At 40.2% G+C, this 23782-nt stretch overlaps 2 protein-coding genes across 3 annotated transcripts in view; one reads left to right on the plus strand and one right to left on the minus strand.

Annotated features, from left to right (window-relative positions):
• Positions 1-123: 123 nt before the first annotated feature.
• Positions 124-6839, minus strand: alg3 (ALG3 alpha-1,3- mannosyltransferase). Its single transcript, XM_089008765.1, has 9 exons — positions 6191-6839; positions 5179-5278; positions 4952-5099; positions 4213-4373; positions 3291-3411; positions 3016-3221; positions 2219-2296; positions 1381-1524; positions 124-1309 (listed from the first exon to the last, which is right to left on the minus strand). Exons 1-9 carry the CDS (start codon positions 6372-6374, stop codon positions 1135-1137), a joined length of 1317 nt encoding a protein of 438 aa, XP_088864891.1. The 5' UTR covers positions 6375-6839; the 3' UTR covers positions 124-1134.
• klhl24a (kelch-like family member 24a) overlaps positions 1219-23782 on the plus strand; it is a 27949-nt gene continuing 5385 nt past the window's right edge. Inside the window, exons 1-8 of one of the 2 annotated variants that reach the window (XM_089008764.1) lie at positions 1219-1266; positions 3025-3109; positions 7859-7911; positions 12211-12314; positions 13444-14288; positions 17120-17304; positions 20849-20967; positions 23263-23451. In XM_089008764.1, the coding sequence (XP_088864890.1) occupies positions 12240-12314; positions 13444-14288; positions 17120-17304; positions 20849-20967; positions 23263-23451 (1413 nt within the window). In that variant the 5' untranslated portion in view covers positions 1219-1266; positions 3025-3109; positions 7859-7911; positions 12211-12239. Of the gene's footprint in view, positions 1267-3024; positions 3110-7667; positions 7912-12210; positions 12315-13443; positions 14289-17119; positions 17305-20848; positions 20968-23262; positions 23452-23782 lie in introns of those variants that run through there. The other variant, XM_089008763.1, reaches the window with a different exon arrangement.

A 23782-nucleotide genomic window follows, 5' to 3' on the forward strand; every position in this document is an offset into this window, starting at 1 on the left:
GCGCCTTCATGGCTCACTGCTGCTCCCGTGTGTGCATAACCAGTATTGCATCTAACATACTGTGAGGCGGACTATCAAAATGTTGTGGTGTCAACACGAACAGAATACATTTGCCAAACCTGGTGGAAATATTGCTCAAATTTATTATGAAATGTTATTTTCAGTCAACGCTTCTTCTGTCCAGACGAATGTTGCGATTTATTATATCACACGATCACAACCAGCTATGATTGTCTAAGGGCTGATGTCTTGCAAAATGTAACTTCACATGTACGGGAAATAAAAATACACACATATAGATGTCAGCGTAAAAAGCATGTTTTTTACCAGATGAGAGTGAAACACTATTGGATACATTTGTGGGTCACAATGCTTTGTAAGTACTGTACTTTAGGTTCATGGTATCATTGTGATTGCAACACCGAGATATGACTGCAACCTTTGGTGAATCAGGTACTCGCAATGTAATGTTTTCTTCATATTACGTGTGATATATTCTCCCAACATTTTTATAATGTATGATATAGTTATGGCACTAAAAGTTAATGTGACGTATTGTGGCAAATCTATTTGCTACCTATTTGTTGTATATTAGCCATTTAGCTGGCTATCCATTAGCGATCTGGTTAGCTAGCTAGCTAGCGAACTTTATATCAGCTAGCTATCGAACTTTATATCAGCTAGCTAGCAAACTTTCTATCAGCTAGCTAGCTTTCTATCTGAGTTATTCCGAATTGAGTGAATACTAGCGCGTATGGCTGCCGCTGCTCACCAACAGAAAAAAACGGATCCTGTAACTGTAAAGTGACCGTGAGAGTTTTGAAAGGTGCTTATATATGAAATGTATTATTATTAAAAAAAAACGAAACACCTTCCCTTGATGCTAAGTTGAAAATTGAAACCTGAGAATTGTCCCGTCTTCATACCTGCAAACAAATACATGATGTGGACATTTGTCCAAAAATACAACCCTCTACCATTTGACGCTTTTAGCGCAAATCTAAGAGGTAAACAATGGCTCCTTAAAAAAAAAAGGGAAAAAAGAGTCTGCCCCAGTGCCATTCTCTGCGCTGGAGTTATGGGGTTCAGGGAGAGTATGCAATGACACACACACACTCCCACTTCTACTTTTTCTCAATGGCATTTGTCCTTGATGGATCCTTTTGCCTGTGTTCCAGTTGATGCAACGGGTGGCGCCAGCCATAGCCAAAGGAGGATGATGAGGTGACACACATGAAGGGCAATGGAGCTGCTGCAAGTTGATGGGTAGGTGTTCCACGAAAGCTCAACGATACCCAGGATAAGGACCCTACAAGCAAAACAACACACGTAGACCACGGGATGTGTCTGTGATGTTGAATTATTTGTCGTGCATCTTACCTGAGCAGATGAGCCATCTTTTTAACTCCTCCACTCCACAGCAGGTAAGGCAGCGTGTGGAAGTACCACACGTAAAACTGATAATGCAAAGAGCGACTGAAGCACATGCCGATGAAGTTAGATGTAAACAGGATGAGCACGATTTGTGATTGGCTGTTAAGGTCTGACCGAAAGAACATTCGGGAATGGCGAAATATTTTCAACTGGGGTCCACATTGAGAAAAAAAATACAAGTAAATGCAGGGCTACATCAATTTATGTTTATAAAATACAGTAAAGTCTCGTTATATCGATATTCAAGGGAGTCCGAAAAAATATCGATATAACCGGGACTATCGATATATCCGACCCTGTTTGCATGTAATTTTCTCCGTGCGTGCATAGAAATAGTATCGATATAACCGGGACTATCGATATATCCGATATCGATATAACGAGACTTTACTGTATGCTAAAACCCATTTCTATTGTTTGTAGGTCAACATAGGCTAGGTAGCAAAACATTTAAAGAAAAATAATCTCAACGTTGGATATGTGCTGTTTCAAAGCAAGACGTTATTTATTCACTTTTAAGTGTAAGCTAAAAAAACGTAATAAAAATCACTATCTTCTATCATTCAATGCAAATTATACACTGAAAAAGAACTTTTCATTGACTTGTGATGTGAAGTGATGCTAGCTTTCAACGACTTTGTGTGTGTGTGCGGTGGGTGAGCACTTCATCTCATCCTGATGTGATATTTTCCACAAGATGATGGCGTGGATGTGCAGTGATGTGACGTTGCAAAGATGCCCACAGTGTGCAGCAAACCGCTCAAAATACTGCACATGAAGGATATGGTTGATGTTGTTCTTCTGAGCTGGGACTTTCCTCCTCTTAGGCTCCTTTAAGAGTTCCAGTGGGCTTTCTCTAGATCTTCAGGAAAAAAAAAAGCCTGGTTATTTTTTGAACATGTGATAACTGTGATATCATCTGAATTAGAATTTTGACTTCAAGATGGCGCCGCGAGCGTGGCTGCGTTTACAACAGCTCCTGTATTTTGTTTTTCTAATTCTTACTTTCCTTTCCTCTTTGTTTCATCATTTAGCTGCTGTGAAATGTACACTTCTCCACTGTGAGACTAATAAAGGCTAATCTAATCGAATGTAATCTAATCGACTCTAACCTAAGTGCAGAAAAAAATATCCTGTGACTGTAAAGTGTCCTTGAGAGTTTTGAAATGCGCTTATAAATGAAAAGTATTATTATTAAGATAAATGTCTTTTGTTTACTACCACCACCACCAGACAGTCAGGAGACTCAACTCCCTCCCAGCCCCCCCCTGCCCCTTCCCACTGCCACACTCACCGAATTCTGAGTCCACGCTACACGCTGTACTATCATCCTGAACTCTATTTTTTTCTTTTTTCTGTACGACCTCATCAACCTTTTTTGTTTTTGCATTACTACACAACGTCACTTTACACACGTCACTACCTCATTTTACATTCACAATCTACATGTATTGTCTGTCTTGTTTAGCCACATTATAAGTGCCTTACACGCTGGATCCGAGAGGACAGCAATTTCATCTGCGTTGTATGTCATGCATATTAGCATATTTGAAAATAAAGCTGACTTTGACTATGTCTCACCTCTTCCAGCGGTGGAGGGCAAAAAGCAGCAGGCCCAGCAGGTGAGCTGCCAGGAGAAGGAAGTGGAAGTAGCGGTTTAAAAACAGCCACTCAGGTAGGAAGCGCCAGTTGACGGTCCACTTGAACATAAACTGACGCCCCAGGTCGAACGCCCGACTCACGTAGCCGACGGGATTCACCAAAAGGAAAGGCAGACCCAACAAGAGCTGCAATCGGAATTGGTTAGAAAACACATAAAGGAATAAGAAGCTATAAGGCGGCGTTACATTATTTACCTGTATGGCCGCACAGAGACCAAGTTTTGGGATTGTCTTGATGAAACCAAACTCAGACAGCAGAAGGAAAAGTAATCCCGGGGCAAACAGGAGCACATTCATTTTTACAGACACTGCTAAACTGTCAGAAAGAGAGGAAGACTGGCCTGTCAATTGAAAATATCTTATATCAACTACAGTGAGACCTCAACTTACAAACACCTCAACTTACAAACTTTTCGTCTTACAAACTTTTCGTCTTACAAACGTCAAATTTATGAAAATTAAACCTTATAATAAGCACTATTTTCATAATACACACCCACCACGGCTGGCGGAGTGATCTTCGGCGGAAGCACACGACCGAACAGCACCAGAGGTTAAGTTACCAACAGTCCTTATGGAAGGTGACTCTCCTTCCATAAGCCATCAATCAGAATCAGAATCAGAAAACCTTTATTCGTCCCACAATGGGGAAATTTGCAACGACAATCAAAAAGGTCAATAAAACTTTATTTTACAGCAGTTTATTTCTTTAATTACAGTCGTCATGTAATGCGCCTCTTTCCAAAAAGCAATTCCTTTTGACCTTCGACCTCCCAACGCCATTCCATCAAGCCATAAATGACCACCACAAATGTAAATAAAGTGACTTTATGATACAATGCAGTGTATTTCTTTCATTACAATACAATAGCACATTTATTATACATAGAATAAGGTATGTTGTGTGTAGTTTTAAGGCTTATTTAGTTGAAAAGTATATTTTATGGAAACCCGGGAACAGATTATTCCCATTTTAATGGTTTCCTATGGGAATTTTTTTTTAGATACACACTTTTCGCCTTACACACTCTGTCTGGGAACCAATTAAGTTCGTAAGTTGAGGTCTCACTGTATCGGCAATTACACAAGGAAATGCATAAAAGCAGCCCTCACTTGCCTGTAAATGCAACAACCCAGAGACCAATGACCATCGATTAAAAGGTTGACCGCTGCAAACAGTAGCATCATGGCCACCGGATCATTGAATAAACGCAGCACAAAGATGGAGTGGATCCGATATGATGCACAACACATGAAGAAGAACACATAGGGAGGAACCTAAAAAAAAGACAAAGAAATTAAAGAACATTTGGGGGGAAGATTTTAAATCCTGTTCTGGTCAATTACGAGATGGCCTCTCTATATGGCTTGGTGTTGTTTTGTATTGCAATCTTTAAAGGACAACTGACGCCGCCGGACAAGTTGTGTCCATAATTTGTAAAATCACTTCAAATGACTTGTACTGAGCGTATTTTACAAATATTCCACGGCATATCGCTATATTTTCCATTTTAAGACTTGCGCTGAATATTCAGGAAGTCTTGTTCTCGAGTTGGTGACGAGTCCTCACCCTGCGTCACTGAAGGAACGCCCCTGACCGAGAAAGCGACACACAATGCATTTTGGGTACTTTGTTTGGTCTGAAAACTTTGTGTTGATCAGTGTTGACGGCGAAATCAGAAGGAAAACACATAAATAACGTGATGGTGAATCGTTGTTTGTTGCACCAAGACTACTATTTGATACTAGTTGACACAAATTCCCAGCAGACAAATCAGCGTGTCTGTTCTTTAGATAATTCTGAGTAAGTATGACCACTCGGCTGGATAACTCTATCTCTACAAATTTAAATTTACCTTTTTGGTACGGCAGTATATTCTGAAGACCAGAAGCAGTGTGATAAGATAAAACCCAGCAAAAATGTATTGGCCAAGGCGGATGTTCGTCCCAGAGTTGGTGATGTAGTACAGTGCTGTGAACATGTACACAAAACCAGCCGGGTACCTGTAACAGCACGGAAGTACATTCTTAATTCTTTATTGTTTTACACGTGGATCATTCACAACAGATGAGCGAGACTTACACTAAGGGGCCAGTGTTGCCTTTAAGCTGGGTGTAGTCATAGGTGCCATTGAGGACACCCTCCACTTCATCCATATAGGCCTTCCAGTCGATTTCTGTGTCTGGAGGATAACAGATTCATTGTTTTTAGCAAAATATTGTCCACCCCTTGTCACCCCGTCCAAACCAATGCACATTATTTACACAAATACTGCGACTTTGTTCACCGATCTATCTAACCAGGCTACATATACTAACTGATAAAACAATTAAAATGCACTTTCACTAGATTGCATAACTCTGGTTATCATATTTTTCAAGTACAGTATGTATACTTGTGACAATTTTGTTTGTTGATGTGCCGGGAGATTTTCCTAATGTAAAATATCGCCTTGGAAAACAGTGCTATTGGTGAATTTCCACTTAGTGGGGTCATTATACTGATTTCTGGAATATATTTAATGCGTAGACAGTGCCTAAACTGTTTAAAAACCCAGTACAGTACAATTGTCGTGTCTTTCTGTGCTACCATCATATAGTGACAGTTAAATCAATTATGGTGCTGTTCCACTAGATGGCAGAAGGTACAATAAATTTATATCCACCTGTTCCCATTCACACAACAAAATGTTAACTTCAGCTTCAACTAAATATAGTTATTGGGCTGATATTTTACACTGAGTAATTTTCAGTCAATTAAGACACAATCATATTTTTTTTCAGTTTAGGTACACTTTGGGAACATTTTAGTGGTGTAGTAGAGTGTATTTTTTTATTATAATGTTTTATGTATCCAAGCGAATATAAAAATTGAGACGCACTACTGGACTGAGAAAATCATTTGAGGTAGTTAAAAAAAGTATGTACACATTTTAAGTCGACTAGCTAGGATTACTATGCCATGCGTCGGCTGTAAATACCATTTGACAGGTGGTTGCATACGTGTTCATGCTAAGGCTAGCCTTGTAGCATTGGGATACGTTCGTTAAGAGGACACAGTGCCATAGCATGCTAACTAGCCCAGAGCTACTTACATGCCACTTTTTGAATGACCCACACATTGATCCCGATTTCTAAGAGCCACAAGACGGACACCACTAGCAAAGTGTATTCGGTCTTGAAGAGAACTAAATGTTTTTCCTGCCACAGGGCTTGAAGCGTCGTCCGAAGAGGAAACGCGCATCCCGGAGGCTTTTTTCTCACAACTCCACCAGCCATTGCTATCTAGCTGCGGAGTTGACACGAGCCGCTCATGCGCGTTGCCGTTCTAGTTTTAGCGATGACGTCATGCTTCAAAATGCATCACGTGACGTGGACAGGGCCTGGTGTAATTTCTTGACGAAAACACTCGAGGCGTTCATTTTAAGTCACTTTATAATAGTGGTGTTTCTCTACGTGCCCAGTTATATTCTGACATGCAGTTCGAAGTGCATCGGAATATGTCCTTTGTCCAAAGTCAAATTGGATAGGCTTCAGTTCCAGATCATACCTGTGACCCTGATGAAGATAAGCAATAACAATGGATTGAGGGTCTGAAAGTGATTTTGCGGTTACTATGTGTGGAGTGCATCAATTGAACAGCAGAGGGACACAGTCTTCCTTCACATACAGCAAATGGGCACTACTCAATGCATTTAAATATCCTCGGCGATCAACGCAACTGTCTAAATTCCTGTTTCTTTTTGTCATCTGGATAAGTACTGACAATGTCTCCTCAATTGTAAATTAAAACCATATGTTGTGAAACTAGAAAACAATTTAATGACACCCTCTCATTTTTTATATGGATTCTCTGCTTTCAAAATCAACTCTGTCAGATTTATTTGAAGGCATGTTTGCATCATGTACATACTTCAACCACCACAGTAATTTGCAATTGTTGGGCAAAAACAATTCTGGTCACTGGCAGTTTTGAATGTAAACAATGTTAACCAGGGACCAAACAACGAGTGCTGAGACTAATTCTTGAAAATCAGAGGGGAACTCTCAGAACTATGTCGCAACGAGCCCAGGAAGTTATGACGTCCTTTATTTTTGCCAGGCTGGGCTCCTCCTACTCACCCCTGGAAAAAAATGACACTTGTTTTGCTAAGTCCCGACCAATTTCGTACCACCTAAAGCACATTCTTCGTTTTTTATGTGTTTCGAGATGGGCGAAATTACGTCGGTGTGTCCGCGCCTCTCGATCTATATGTGTTTTTATCAGATTTCGATTGGTTACGAATTGTTTGGTCACACGGTCATCCAAACAGCGATAATGAAAAGGTTAAATTTCTTTAATCTTCCCCATTTGTTGTAGATTCGTGGTTTAGTTGTGCTGTGTTTCTGCTTCGAAACTCAAGTTTGTTTGCAAACAAAAGGTAGCCACGTGGAGAAACTTGCTTACATGGGAAATGTAGTTTCTAACCAAGGCAAAAAGTCGACTCTATTGAGTAAATAAAATACATTACCCATAATGCACTCGCGACACCAGCTGAGTGGGCGCTCTGGGGTAGATTTTTTTTCGTGTCTAGTATAAATAGCTTGTGTGTTTACAGTTAGCTAGATAGAGTCCTTTGTTTGTCGCAAGGTTTTGCAATCAAAAATGTGCGGGCCGTATAGCAACCTACTTATTGTTCCGCAATTTCTTGTTTGAGGGTTATTAAAAAAACATAAACGTTTTTTTCCTGAGGACTGTTTTTTTTTCTCCCTGACCACTTTAGTGTCTATTTGGAACCGAAGAGAAGCGTCAATTCAAGTGGAAACATTGTTTAAGGTAACAACTGTTTTCTGTAACTGACCGAAATATAATTTCAAATAATAACGGTCTGTGTTTTCTCAAGGCTATATTTTGACGCCAGAGCGTGAAAGTAAATGGCAGTTTATTTCCTTATTTTCTTGAATGTCTGTTGGCGCTCAGCACGAGACTTGTCCCCTTTGTTTACGACATGCGCACGTTTTTCCTGTACAGTATTCCTTTAACTCACATTGACCAGCATTAGTTGAATTTGTACTTCATGATGCATTTAACGCTTCTAGTTATTCATGGAAATGCTTTTCAAATTATAACCGTGACTGGACATTTTTCCAAATTCTAGAAGTACGTGTATTGAATTTCAATATTTAGTTTAAAACTCCGAAGCCTCACTGTTACTACATTACAATTATTTGCAACGTTAACTGACATAAAACACGCCAATGTAGGTGCTATGTATGATTTATGCTATATTTAATTCCATTGATGACTTACGCCCTAATATTGTACAGAAGTACAGTGTAATCGCCACCCATTTCCGGGTTTGAGGACATACTGGAGTCTATCCCAACTGTTTTCGATCATATTGGGATGATGCATGCCTTTTTTTAAGGTATCGGGTACTTATGGAGGGTGCCAATACCAGCCATCAATATTAAGACAAAATAAATCTTGCATCAATCACATTTGTTATCGTCACCTTTTTTTACATAGTGTTGTCATCCTCAGAGCTTACAAAATAACAAGCCAATGTGACAAAGGGGATGTTTTCAAATGTAGGGAGTAAGTAAACATGGGTCATAAAAATTAATAGTCTAGTACGGTGCAGTTTTTTGTTCTTTGTGACTTGACACCACCTGTGTCACTATCTATCGTCCATATTATTATTTAATGCCCAAATGGAATTCTATTTCTATTGAATGATGGAAATAATATTCCACTGATTCAGGTGTCATGTGTCACCTGAATTCAGCCGGGAGCATTGTGGCCCAACCAGTTCTCTTGTCTTGATGAAGTGCTCATTCGCATGATGTTAGAAGGTTTACTTATTTACCTCGCACACGTGAGAAGAGATTGAGACTGTTGAATGTGAGCCTGTGTCTAATAATAGCCTGAAATAAATGACCTCACTGCTGCAGCTGTCAATCAGCTGCTTCTATTTTTTTAACATGAGATATCATTGCTGGAAGTTACACAGGATTCAGGTCAAATACAGTTCTGATGGTTGGGCGGAATGCATTGTTCATTAATCATAAAATTCATTGGATTGCGTTGGATTAAATTGGATTTATCTTTATTAGTCTCGCAGTGGAGAAATTTACATTTCACAGCAGCAACGTTATGAAAGGAAGATGAAAGGAAGATGAAAGGAAAGAAGTAGAAAAACAAAATCCAGGAGCTGCTGGAAAGGCAACCACTCTCGCGGCACCATCTTGAAGTCAAAAGAACAAAAAAAAAAAACTAAATAACGAATACAGTGAGACCTCAACTTACGAACTTAATTGGTTCCCAGACAGTGTGTAAGGCGAAAAGTGTATATCTCAAAAAAAAATTCCCATAGGAAACCATTAAAATAGGAATAATCCGTTCCCGGGTTTCCATAAAATATACTTTTCAACTAAATAAGCCTTAAAACTACACACAGCATACCTTATTCTATGTATAATAAATGTGCTTTTGTATTGCAATGAAAGAAATACACTGCATTGTATCATAAAGTCACTTTATTTACATTTGTGGTGGTCATTTATGGCTTGATGGAATAGTGTTGGAGGTCGAAGGTCAAAGGGAATTGCATGAGGACTGTAATTATAGAAATAAACTGTGCTGTAAAATAAAGTTTTATTTACCTTTTTGATGGTCGTTGATGGCTTATGGAAGGAGAGTCACCTTCCATAAGGACTGTTGGTGCAGTTCGGTCGTGTGCTTTCGCCGAAGATCACTCCGCCAGCCGTGGTGGGTGTGTATTATGAAAATAGTGCTTATTATAAGGTTTAATTTTCATAAATTTGACGTTTGTAAGACGAAAAGTTTGTAAATTAATTGTTAATTAATTAATTGTTTGTAAGTTGAGGTCTCACTGTAATATGACAACACAAAGACACAGAAAGTCATTCGTTCTTAAGCGCTTTCTGTACCCTCTTGATAATGTTATTTAAAAAATGATAAATAAAAACAATTTTTGTGAATTAAGATTTGGTTGTGGCAATCTGAGAATTTTTACTGTCTCAAGGCTGAAATTTCAAGGTTTTGTTGTCCAAGCGATTAATCAAAAATTATTAAAAATGTCATCTCAAAATCCATTCATTGATCAATTAATTTGTACCTTCATTTCATTTCAATATTTTCATAGTATATATATTTACTATGGTGTATTTTTTACAATAATTAATGTGCCATCCTGAGATGATGACATGATTTACCCTCATGGTTTATATTATTATTTAATGATTTGTGGGGAAAAAAATGTTACAGTAAAGTCTCGTTATATCGATATCGGATATATCGATAGTGCTGGTTATATCGATACTATTTCTATGCACGCACGGAGAAAATTGCATGCAAACAGGGTCGGATATATCGATAGTCCCGGTTATATCGATATTTTTTCGGACTCCCTTGAATATCGATATAACGAGACTTTACTGTATATTGAATAAATCGAATTTGTAAGGATCAAAATGGACTCCACCTTTTGAGATTTATATTTCTGGTCCCGAGTAGAGAGTCCAGTCATTTGAAAAACACTTATCACATCTTTTCAAATTTCAATCCAAGTCGCACGCCACCTTTTGTTGTTTCAGCGTTAATGATGAGAACCCGCCCCTACTGTTTCAAAACAAACCTGACTGACACGAAGGTCGGTCCTTCCAACGGTTGCACAACCTGTTTCCCGCTTCTTTCTCTCTTCCGCCTCGCGGAGTCCTTTGTGCTTGAGGGCACAACTGTTTTTTTGCGTCAGTGATGAGCTAGTGGAAGTGTCAACATACATTTTCAACAGAATAGCCTTTCTGTGATGTAAATCATGTATGACATTTTGAATATTGCCTCATGCCTCTCATATATGTTGTCATTGTGATTTTTTTTTAAACTTTTGTATGCAGTGGTACCTCAGCTCACCAACTTAATTGGTTCCCAGAAAGTGTGTGGCAGGCGAAAAGTGCGTCTGCCGAACATTTATTTCCCATAAGAAACAATAAAAAATGAAAATCCGTTCCCAGGTCCCGATAAAACATAATTTTCTCCTAAATAAGCCTTAAAACTACACAAAATATCCCTTATTTTATGTATAATAAATGTGCTATTGTATTGTAATGAAAGAAATAAACTGTACTATATAATAAAGTCGTTTTATTTACCTTTGTGATGGTCGTTGATGTAGTTGCCTCTTGATGATATCCGAGTGAAGTTGCTGTGCTTTCCCGGCGATAATACCCTCACTCACACTCTCCCCTGCTAGCTACTTTTCATTAAACCAAATCAACAGAAGTTTTTCAACCTCTTCTATTGCCTGAGACACGATTAGCCACACGTAGCAATGGTCGACTTAGCATACTGGTACTGGGATGCTAAGTCACACAAACGCACATCTCGTTCGTGTTCCTCGATGATCTCCTTCTGCTCGACCGTAATTTTCTTTTGTGTCCTCTTCGGCTTAACACTAGCCTGTAGTGGGGTCTTTTTTGGTCCCATAATAGCAAAAGTACTCCACTTGATAACGCACCACGTCTGCACTCAAAGAAAGGAGGTGACATAAAACTAGTCCGCCAGCCACTGTGACGCTGTTCAACCGTGTTGGTTGGTGTTCATACGCCGAAAACCAGTCCGCCAGCCACCGCTGTGTGGTTTGGTTCGTCTGCCGAAAAGTAGTTTGTCTGCCAAGATTATATTTTCGCGAATTTAATGTTCCTAAGGTGAAAAGTTCGGGAGCTAAAGCGTTCGTAAGCTGAGGTGTCACAGTACTTTGTTTACCTTCGGTTATGGTTTTTCTTTTGTTTGTTTAACCCAAGTGATTTGAACAGGTTGTTACGTACTACAGTAAAGTCTCGTTATATCGATATCGGATATATCGATAGTCCCGGTTATTTCGATACTATTTCTACGCACGTACGGAGAAAATTACATGCAAACAGGGTCGGATATATCGATAGTCCCGGTTATATCGATATTTTTTCGGACTCCCTTGAATATCGATATAACGAGACTTTACTGTATATAATTCACAGTTACACTATGAATACTCCAAATAACAAACAAAACAGGAACTAATTCAAAGATATGAACCCGTGTGGTTTAATGAAGGGTGCTTATTTTCTACAGGTCATCTTGAGGCTTTTAAAGCTGCAGCCATGGTGTTGATTCTTGGCAGACGGATGAACAGGGAGGACACCGGCATCAGAGACTCACCGGCTGTAAAACGCAAGGTGTGTTTGCAACGCAAACCCATTTCTGAATGGATTCGGAACCCACCTCTGGCAATGTTATTTAGCTGGCTCGCTGGCTATCTAGCTGGCTGGCTAGCTATCTAGCTATCGATCTATTAGCTATTACGTGAGCTAGCTTTCTAGATAGCTAGCTATTAGCTATCAGAAATTTTTATTTTTTTATTTTGGTCATTGTCACTCAAATTCCATGACCCACATAATATTGAGTTTTAGGACTACATAAACATTCAATACAGCGTTAGAAACCAGCTTAGACTGTCTTCTTTCATGATAAAAAATAGTTAATTCCTAAATTATATGGGTCTAGAGTTATCTGATCTTGAAATGGGGACGGCTACACAAAATACAATACATCCGGATATATTGATTTATGTAATAATAATAATAATAATAACAAATTTCATTTATAAGCGCCTTTCAAAACTCTCAAGGTCACTTTACACTCACAGTATATATGTATATATATATATATATATATCTATATATATTATATACAACATATAATAATATATATAATATATATTATATTATATATATTATATTTTTTCTGTGGGTGAGCAGCGGCAGCCACACACGCCAGCGTTCACTCAACCCGGAAGTAACTCAAATAGATAGCAAGCTAGCTCGCCAGAAAATAGATAGCTAATAGCTAGCGAATATATAGGTAATAGCTATCAAATAGAAAGCTAATAGCTAGCGAATAGATAGCTAATAGCTCGCTATCGGTATAACTAATAGATACAGTAGCTAGCTAGATAGCCAGCTAGATAACAAGATAGCCAGCTAATAGATTTTCAAGACATCTCGAATGAGGTCAACTGAAGATTCATAGCTGATGGATTGCCTACATCTGCTCAATTAATAATAATAATAATAATAATAATAATAATAATAATAATAATAATAATCATAATAATAATAATAATAATAATACATTTTATTTTCAAGCGCTTTTCAAAGCTCTCAAGGACACTTTACAGTCACAAAAAAGCATAGAAAAAGACAGATACTATAATAAATAAAATACAGTTACTCAAGTTATAGATCCTGGACACCAGTTTGAGCACCACTCTTATACAATTCTACAACAAAATTTTTTTCCTCTCAGGTGTTTGAGGTCGACTCCAAGACCATAGCCAGCCAGGAAGTGTTGGACTTCTGCTCCGGCGCCTCCCACTCGGAGGGCATCTTGCAGGTGTTCAATGAGTTTCGCGACTGCCGCCTGTTCACGGACGTAGTCATCAGCGTGCAGGGCCGAGAGTTCCCCTGCCACCGGGCCGTGCTCTCGGCGTGCTCCTCCTACTTCAGAGCCATGTTCTGCAACGATCACCGCGAGAGCCGCGAGATGCTAGTGGAGATCAACGGCATTCTGGCCGAAGCCATGGAATCCTTCTTGGCTTATGTTTACACCGGCCGCGCCAAGATCACCACGGAGAACGTCCAATTTCTCTTCGAGACCTCCAGTCTCTTCCAGATCGCCACGTTACGTGACGCCTGCGCAAAGTTCCTGGAGGACCAGCTGGACCCGTGCAACTGCCTGGGCATCCAGCGTTTTGCCGACGCGCATTCCCTCAAGCAGCTGGCCAACCGATGCCGCAGTTACGCTCTGGCCAATTTCTCCGAGGTGGCTCAACACGAGGAGTTCCTCGACCTCCGCAGGGAAGAGCTGGAAGAGTACATTGACAATGACGAGCTGTCCATCGGAAAGGAGGAAGTTGTGTTCGAAGCCGTGATGCGCTGGGTTTACCACGGCGTAGAGCATCGCAAACCCTTGCTGAAGGCTTTGCTCCATTATGTCCGCTTGCCTCTCCTGCACCCCAATTACTTTGTTCAGACGGTGGAAGGAGACCACCTCATCCAGAACGCTCCCGAGTGTTACCATCTCCTCCACGAAGCCAGGCGCTACCACGTACTTGGAAATGAGATGATGTCACCGAGAACCCGGCCGCGCAGGTAATGTGTACCTTCTGCTTATGACTGGTGTGAGTTTAAAAAAAAACGCGATCCACACCCTAGACCAGGGGTGTCAAACTACCGTATTTTCTGCACTATAAGTATGCAAATTGCCAAACGAACTTCATGGCCGGGCAGGCAACTTTTCAGAGTTGTCTGCCCGGGTGTCCCCTAACTTTTTGTCATGAGTTTTTAGACACTGATATTGCGCTTTAACAACAACTGAAGCTGGAACAAAGCGCTAACATGGAAAAAAAGTAAATGTTGCCCCATTATGGAAGGGAAAAAACCTTACCAGATTCCATGGCCAGCACTTTATCGGCACCCAAACAAGAAAAAAAATACAAAACCCAAACAAATTAGGCAATGGTGTTCTATCTACGACACAGGTGTCAAAGTCAAGGCCCGGGGGCCAAATCCGGCGCGCCACATTTTTTTTTTTCGGCCCGCAAATCAAACTTGTGAAATCCATCATACTTGCTGAAATCCTCACCAAAAAGTCATATTTTCGGATGTAAACCACAATAAGTCATTTTTCTTGACTTCAGATTTGAAAACTAGTTATTAATTATTTTATTCAGCGTTCTGTATGTAATATGTGGCGGGGATTAAACATTCTAATGGCTTCCCCAAATTCATAATGGCCCTCAGGAGGAAACCATCTCTACAATGTGGCCCGCGGCAAAAAACGACTTTGACACCCCTGATCTACAACATATTTTCAATTCGTGAATGGCAGTGAATGAGTTAATGAAACATAAAACGGAGCACGTGGTGGGCAGCTGTACAGCACACAGCAAGCAGTTGCTCCATTGAGCCCTAAGATCCACCGTTGTGTTTTGTGTTTTGTGTTTTCAAGTCATGCAGGCTGCCCATGTGTGTCATTTAGCTTGATTGTGTCAGTATCCAGGCAGGTTTGTTTTGAGCGAGAAGCAAAGCAGACACGTAGTTGTCCTTGTTTTACAGTTTCCCCTGGAGGGGCATAAATTCTCCTTTGCCCAAAATAGTTGATTGATTTTCCCCCCCCCCCCCTCTGCGTAGTTGCTTATGGAAAGATTTCAGAACTTGCTGACAACATCACGTGAACACATTATTTTTACTGGTTATAACACATGCCGCACCTGGTTTAGAGTGTCTCACAGATGTACGTACACGAATGGGGAATCCACAAAAATCTGTCTGACCTGTTTTCTTTCTCATCACGACAACAAAGGGAAGCTGGATTTTATTTTATTTTTTTTTCCACTGTGAAGTTTGGAGCATGTGATCATGGAAATGACGCTCGAGTCTTAGGCCAAGTTTTGTTTTTGTTGCGGTTGGGATTCATAGAAGGGCTTGGAAATGAACTTTGCCTTGGAGATAAGTGAAGCGACTCATATAGGAACGACACTTCACTTTTCCCTGTCATAATAAATTCCTCAAAATAGTTGGTGCATTTTTTTATAGCCTTAAAGGAAGACTGACGTCACTTTTTTGTTTCTTAACAGACATCACAAAAACGTTTTATAGCATCTAAAATTCCCAAAACACGCAGTATGATATTTTTTGTCAAATGCAAAACACCAATAAAAATGAGTTAAAGTGTCCCAAAAACTACTTCAAAATGAACCCGGAAGTGGCCAGTTTCAGAAGGTACCGCCCCCCTGTTCGTGATGTCACCCCAAGGCGTCTTGCCTTGCTGGAGAATCAAAACAATGGCTTCAGATTCGGAGAATATGCTTTCTTGTTACTCGTCCAATTATGAATATGATTCAAATAGTTCTGAAGAGGAAAGCATACATGTTTGCAATCGATTAAAGAATTTATTCCATGTCATTTTGAGGGATCTGGGGGCGGGAAATGTAGCACGAAAAGAGGCAGAAAATGGCGATAAAGCTCCTGTAAGGAATTAATCAGTCCGTTTCCACAGGCTGATTAATTCCTTACATGGAGCTTTGTCACCCTCTTCTGCCTCTTTTTTGGTGCTACACGAAGTTTTCAGACAAGCCAAGTACAGCCAAATGCATTGACGTGATGGAAGGACTGCTACAATGTGTCCTTTTTTTTCGGTCAGGGGCGTTCCTTCAGTGACGTCACGTACGGACTCCTCACCAACTCAAAAACACGACTTCCGGAATATTCAGCGCAAGTCTTAAAACGTAAAATATAGCTATATGCGGTGGAATCTTTGTAAAATACGCTCAGTAGAAGTCATTTGAAGCCATTTTACAAATTATGGACACAACTTGTCCGGAGACGTCGGTTGTCCTTTAAGCCACATGACTATAAATACAACAACAAAATCTTTAACTCATTCGCTGCCATTCACGAATTTATTCGAGAATTGAAAAGCCTGACGTGGATCACCATTCCCGGATGTGTTTGAGTTTTGGTTTTTCTTGCGGGTGCCGATAAAGCGCTGGTCAGACCTCTGGCAATGTTTTTCCCTTCCACGAGGGGGTAGCATTTGCTTTTTGTCAATGTTAGCGCTTGGTTACAGCTTCGGCTGTTGTTAAAGCGTTATATTCGTGAATATGTATGTATTGTATTTTGTACACCCGCCCCCATTTCAAGCTCAGATTTCTCCACACCCATATAATTTAGGAATTAACTCTTTTTTTCGAATGAAAGAAGAGAGTCTTAAGGTTTCTTATGCTGCATTAAATGTTTATGTAGTCCTAAAATTCAATATTCTGTGAGTCCTGGAATTCAAATGACAATGACAAAAACCCTGGCACCGTAGTGGACACATTTTTGCGCATCGTCTGGCAGCGAATGAGTTAAATTGTTCTATTATATGAACATGTTTACCTTCCTGTATTCCTCAACTTGGATTGTTTTCTTGTTTTTAGGTCGACCGGCTACTCTGAGGTGATTGTGGTGGTGGGCGGTAGTGAGAGAGTAGGCGGCTTCAACCTGCCTTATACAGAGTGCTACGATCCAGTGACAGGAGAGTGGAAATCGCTGGCCAAACTGCCCGAGTTCACCAAGTCGGAGTATGCCGTATGTGCCCTCCGCAATGACATTCTGATGTCAGGTAAGAGCCTGGTATAACTGGACGATCAAAATTTCCATGCGGGGTATCTTCATTCGCGTCCTGAGTATGCTCGGGGGCGATATCAGCTGACTCTGGCTGGCTGACAGCCAATCACAGAGGACTTCAAATATAAACAAAGAGAGCCGAGAAACAGATGGAACCCATGCCAGAATCCAGGGCAAGAAACAGTTGGAGCCTCAATGTGATGAAATAAGTTTAGAGTTATCCACTCTCCACTCTAATTTCTTCACGGTTGACATCACAGAATACTGGGACCCCCCCCCCCCCCCCCCCCACCCACCCCATTTTTTTTTTAAATCATCCATGCAAAAATACTGTTATTGTATTGTTTTCTGGAGAATGATGGATCACTGGACAATAAAACATGTAACCAGAATCTAGTTTTTAGATAGGGTTCCTTCTCGTTAAGATAGTGTTTAAAATAATAATATAATACATATTTCTGTGTAAGCTTTTGTCGTATGGTCCATTGATGAAAAGGTTTCTTCAGCCATCATCTGTACTTCTTTGAAAGTGTTGGACGTTTCGCTCCTCATCTGAAAAGCTTCGTCAGCGAACTAAAGTTGTGCTGGTAGCACTGGACCTATTTTTATCCCAAATGGACAGAGGTGGCGGTCCCAGACCTCTGCTTTGGGAGCAGTGGACTACTTCCTGAAGCTAATCTAATAATAATAATACAGTAAAGTCTCGTTATATCGATATCGGATATAGCGATAGTCCCGGTTATATCGATACTATTTCTATGCACGCACGGAGAAAATTACATGCAAACAGGGTCGGATATATCGATAGTCCCGGTTAAGTCGATATTTTTTCGGACTCCCTTGAATATCGATATAACAAGACTTTACTGTAATAATAATAATAATAATAATAATACATATCATTTATAATAAGCGCCTTTCAAAACTCTCAAGGCCACTTGACAGTCACAGGATATTTTTTCTGCGGGTGAGCAGCGAGAGCCACACTTCTTTTGTTCTGTCCGATTATGTTTTATGACTGACCCTGATTGCCCCATTCACTCTGGTATCACCTCATCAGCATGACTAAGCCAATCTGGTAATGATATAAGGAGCCTGTTGTAAGCACAATCCAAATTGAAAATGGTGGATGGGTAGATGGACGGATATTTGATATCATTTAAGATTCACAATTCACATTCTAAATAAGTGCGTAAAATCATTTTTTTTTACTATAGAGCCAAACATTCATTATGTGAAGTTCAAAGTTTTTCTTGTTCTTCAAATTACAAATGTGGAGATGAAAATGTTTTTTTTTTCCTTCCAAGAATAAACCGTTTTAAAACGTCTCTACAAGCATAGGTCGTGCTCAAACATGCTCAGCATAAGATGGAAACACACGAGACAAATAACAGCAACGGCAGCGGTTGAGAAAGAGGAGAGGGAGAGGGCAGTGGTAAAACGTGGTTTTTCCTTCAGTTGAGTGTGTGTCGAGGTTTTTTTTATTTTTTATGAGCTGACTGTGCCAAGTCCTCACGTGTACAATCTCTCTCGCTCAAGAACTCGCCTGGAAAAGTCAACAAGTCCCTTCCCCCATTATCCATCTCAAAGACACACACACACATATGCAAACGCACTTTGATTGACCCATTTTATCCTTTTTTTTTGTTGTTGTTGCTGGCTCTTTTGTTATTGTATTTCCAACTTTCCTCACGTTCTTACCCTCTTCCACTTTGACCCACATGTTGTGGGGGGTGGGCGGGGGTCATTCAGTTCAGCCTGCACAGCTGTACTAAGCTAGCATATAGCACAAATGTTTTTTTTCTTCCTAACAGAACCAGTCATTCATTTTTTTTCAGGACAAAAACTCTTGACACGAAGTGTATCGTTTCAAACCTAACACGAGGCTTAATCAGATGGAATATTTCTCTCTTGTCATGTACTTTTGCCTACCACCCTTGCATAGCTCATATGCTTTACATTGACCTCCCCAGGCAACAGGAATCGTTGCTTGCCGCTGGGAGGCGAACGGGTTCTCTTTTTTAAGGGCCTTAATTGTTGTTGTTGTTTTTTTGCCATGTGTGACGGAATGAGAAAGAGGCCAGCGACAGTTGTTCATACTCAAATAAGCTTTGTTGACTGAAAAGCTGTATAAGTTGATTTCAAGCTACAGTGATACCTCGGTTTACAAACCCCTTGGCTTACGAACTTTTCGGTTTACGGACGTTAAATTGATGAAAATGTTACCTTGGCATACAAACTATTTTTCGGGATACACACGGAGCTGCCACAATGACTGATGTGTCATTCCCGAACGAGCCCGTACTCCTAACAAGAAAATGGCAGCCGACTGTTTTTGTCCTCTATTCCCCACCCCCAGTCTTCGGTTAAAGCCACGTGATTGGTCAAGAACGCAGCAGTGAGGGGAGGTGGTTGAAACATTAAAGAGACGGGCAGACGACAGAGAGAGAGTGACGAAATGGTTAGAAAACAGTGAAATTTGGACTCGTTTCAAAGGCAGAGTGTAGACTGCAAGGTTAAAATTCCCATCAATCAGGCTCCACAACTAACCCGCACTAGCCATCAGTTCAATTTGAAATGAAAGGACAAGCAAGGGCTATTAATGACGTTTCTAGTGTGTCTGCTTGCATCTGTTGCTGTTGCAATATCACAACTTCCAAGATGTACAATCCAGAGACACTTTATGCAAAAAGCTATCCATTCCATCAAGCCATCAACAACCATCACAAAGGTAAATAATACAACTTTATTGTACTGTACAATTTATTTCTTTAATTATACATTTATTGTACATACAATAAGGTATATTTTGTGTAGTTTTAAGGCTTAGACAATTAGAAAGTAGAAAATTATGTATTATAGGTACCTGGGAACGGATTATTCTCATTTTTATGGTTTCCTACGGGAAATTAATTTTTGGGATACACACTTTTCGCCTTACACACTCTGTCTGGGAACCAATTAAGTTTGTAAGCCAAGGTATCACTGTAATTTGCTGACTAACTATTTAGTCCCACACATGTGCATAGCTACGTCAAACATGGCACTCTCTTTGAAATATACAGTACCAGAAAAAATATGATTATATATGATCTGAGTGCAAAAATTAGGACTTGAGACTCGGCTTTCCACATTTCGTCCAATTTCTAATCGAAATCGAATGCAGATGACGTTTTCAAAAGCTATTTCGAAGATGGCAAGGTACCCTTTTGTATGTGTACTTCCTCCAATGGCCTTATGACTTGGGCAAAGCCATAAACTTTCAGGGCAGCAGGCTGTCTGGCTCTTTGACTTTGTACACAGCACATAATTGATCATGGAAGCGTCTGACTCACTTCCTTTACGATCCATCGTGGCACTAAAAACTTGTTTGGTCAAATGAAGACTCTTGTAAATAGAACTGAGTGTACAGCAAATAGCTGTTTGGATGTGCAGAACATCAAGCACTGAAAACTCAAACAATTGGACATGCATTCAAAAGTTAACGGAAATTCAGATAAAATGATTCATTGAATATTGTCCACTGTCCCATGCTACAGGTGGACGCATCAACAGCAGGGACGTGTGGATGTACAACTCGCAACTCAACCTGTGGATCAGAGTGGCTTCATTAAATAAAGGTCGATGGAGGCACAAGATGGGTGTCCTGTTGGGCAAGGTGAGCGTGGTCATTCGTAAACTACAGTAAAGTCTCGTTATATCGATATTCTCGGAGTCGGAAAAAATATCGACATAACCGGACTATTGATATATCCGATCCTGCGGCATGTAAATTTTCTCCTTGCGTTCATAGAAATACAGTAAAGTCTCGTTATATCGATATCGGATATATCGATAGTCCCGGTTATATCGATACTATTGCTATGCACGCACGGAGAAAATTACATGCAAACAGGGTCGGATATATCGATAGTCCCGGTTATATCGATATTTTTTCGGACTCCCTTGAATATCGATATAACGACACTTTACTGTAGTATCGTAATAAGCAGTACTATCGATATAACCGATATCACTTTACAGTCACAGAATAAGTTTTTCTGTGGATGAGGAGCGGCAGCCACCCGCATTCTTCCTTGTGTTTTTTCTTCACCAATTTGTGGTTGACGGTTCCCACATTGAGAGATTCAGTTCCTCCTCGGCCATTTCCTCATTCTATTTTCAATTCCCTCGTGTTATTTCCCATTTTGAGCTGCGGCGCAGTTGCATCATTTCAACAATGATTATTTTTTTGGGTAAACAAGCTTCTCAAGCTGCTTTTCAGCTTAGTAGAGAAATTAGTATCGCATGGCAGATTTGAACTTTGAACTGCGATGAACCCATTTTTCTTCAACGGAAGCGCAATTTAAATACACATTAATACTCTTCTGTCTCTATGATGCATGTGACCGTTGCACAAAAATAGTTCTCATCCCAAGCACCCATTGACAGCTGTTGTATTCCATTGCCATCTATTCTTTGCACGATTGTATTTGTATCAATTGCTCAATGACTTTCCATTATTTAGCTTCTCGTGAGCAAAACCTTTGATCATCCCTACTTTTTTCCCTACTTGTCTTGTTAAAAAGTATTATTTCACTTGCACTCTGGCAACTACTCATGATTGAATGTGGGATGGATTTTGTTTTTTGTTGCCACATGCAAAGCACGTCATGAACTGCCAGGCCTGGCAGTTGTTCGGTCAGGTTGGAAATGCAAATATTTATGTTCAACGTGTGTTGGCTCCCTATTCCCTCTTTCTTGGTATTTCTCAGTTTTTTACCCCCCTCCTCTCCTCTTTATTTATTTTCACAGTAACGTGGAAGGATAGGAAGAGCACGGGGGCAGGGAGAAGGGGATTCAGTTGCACGAGACCATGTTACGTTATTTGTTATTCACAGTACATAACTCTCTCTGTCCCTCTCTCTCTTTCTCTCTGTCTGTTTCTCTTTCAGTCTATGTCTTTATATCTCTTTCTGTCTCTATCTCTGTCTCTCTCCCGGTCTCTCTGTCTGTCTCTCTGTATCTCTTTATCGCTGTCTGTCTGTATCTCTGTCTCTCTCTCTCTCTTTATTTCTCTGTAATGGCTATCTAGCTGGCTATCTATTTGCTGTCTATTAGCTATCTAACTAACTAGATGGCTAGCTAGTTATCTATTTGCTGTGTATTAGCTATCTGACTAATTAGCTGGCTAGCCATCTATTTGCTGTCTTTTAGCTATCTAACTGACTAGCTGGCTAACTAGCTATCTATTTGCTGTCTATTAGCTATCTGACTAATTATCTGGTTAGCTAGCTAGCTAGCTATTCGCTATCTGTCTAGCTAGCTATCTAGATAGCTAGGTATTAACTAGCTATTAGCTAGCCAGCTATATATATATATATACAGTAAAGTCTCGTTATATCGATATTCAAGGGAGTCCGAAAAAATATCGATATAACCGGGACTATCGATATATCCGACCCTGTTTGCATGTAATTTTCACCGTGCGTGCATAGAAATAGTATCGATATAACCGGGACTATCGATATATCCGATATCGATATAACGAGACTTTACTGTATATATAAATAATCTGACCGGTGAGTATAATGCCTCATACCCACTTTCAAGTTTCGTTTTTGGGCCTCACTTTGCTGTTGAATAGATTATTGACACCCAAAGAAGTGTGTCAATGCGAAACAATGGCTCAAGCTAGATACTGTCTGCGGTCGTCAAGACACGTTCAATTACAAGGGTTCGTCAATAACAATAGCCTGTGGGCTGGAGTTTACAGACATCAGTCAAAAGATGTTTGTGTGTTTGAAAGTAATGCGTCATTTCTTTTCCTCTCCGCACTCGATAGACTGGTTCTCATCATGTTCACCTTTGTTATTAAATACGCTGTTTACCATGATGGAACAGCATGTATTTTCTGACGCTCTACATTTGGTACACAGCAACTGATATAGCTGTGTGGGCGTGTATGTTCCAGGTCTACGCTGTGGGCGGTTACGACGGCCAGAGCCGCCTTAGCAGTGTGGAGTGTTATGATTCCTTCTCAAATCGCTGGACAGAGGTGGCACCCTTGAAGGAGGCGGTCAGCTCACCGGCTGTGGCCAGCTGTGCCGGAAAGCTCTTTGTCATAGGAGGAGGGCCTGACGATAATACCTGTTCAGATAAGGTGGGAAACTTATGTCTTCAAACAGCTGCCTTTTTAATCACACGATTGCATACGCAATGCCTTTGAGATACAAAATCAATGTTTTGGAAAGATGAGTATGTGGACCCCTGGATAGAAATTCGATACTGTTTATCAAATAAAGATATATGATTTGAACTGTTGAATATCATCAATTCCTAGGCTCCAATTTGGTACACTAAGAACAAAAATGACCAAAACCAACTGTCACTGTCCCGAATTCGAGCATTGAAAAGCATGACATGGATTGCCATTCCCGAATTTGTTCGGGTTTTGGTTTTTCTTGCTTGATGATTAAGCGCTGGTCAGACCT

The sequence above is a fragment of the Hippocampus bargibanti genome, linkage group LG11, assembly GCF_051943395.1.
Source record: "Hippocampus bargibanti isolate YZ-2025 linkage group LG11, ASM5194339v1, whole genome shotgun sequence".
Taxonomy (NCBI): Eukaryota; Metazoa; Chordata; class Actinopteri; order Syngnathiformes; family Syngnathidae; genus Hippocampus; species Hippocampus bargibanti.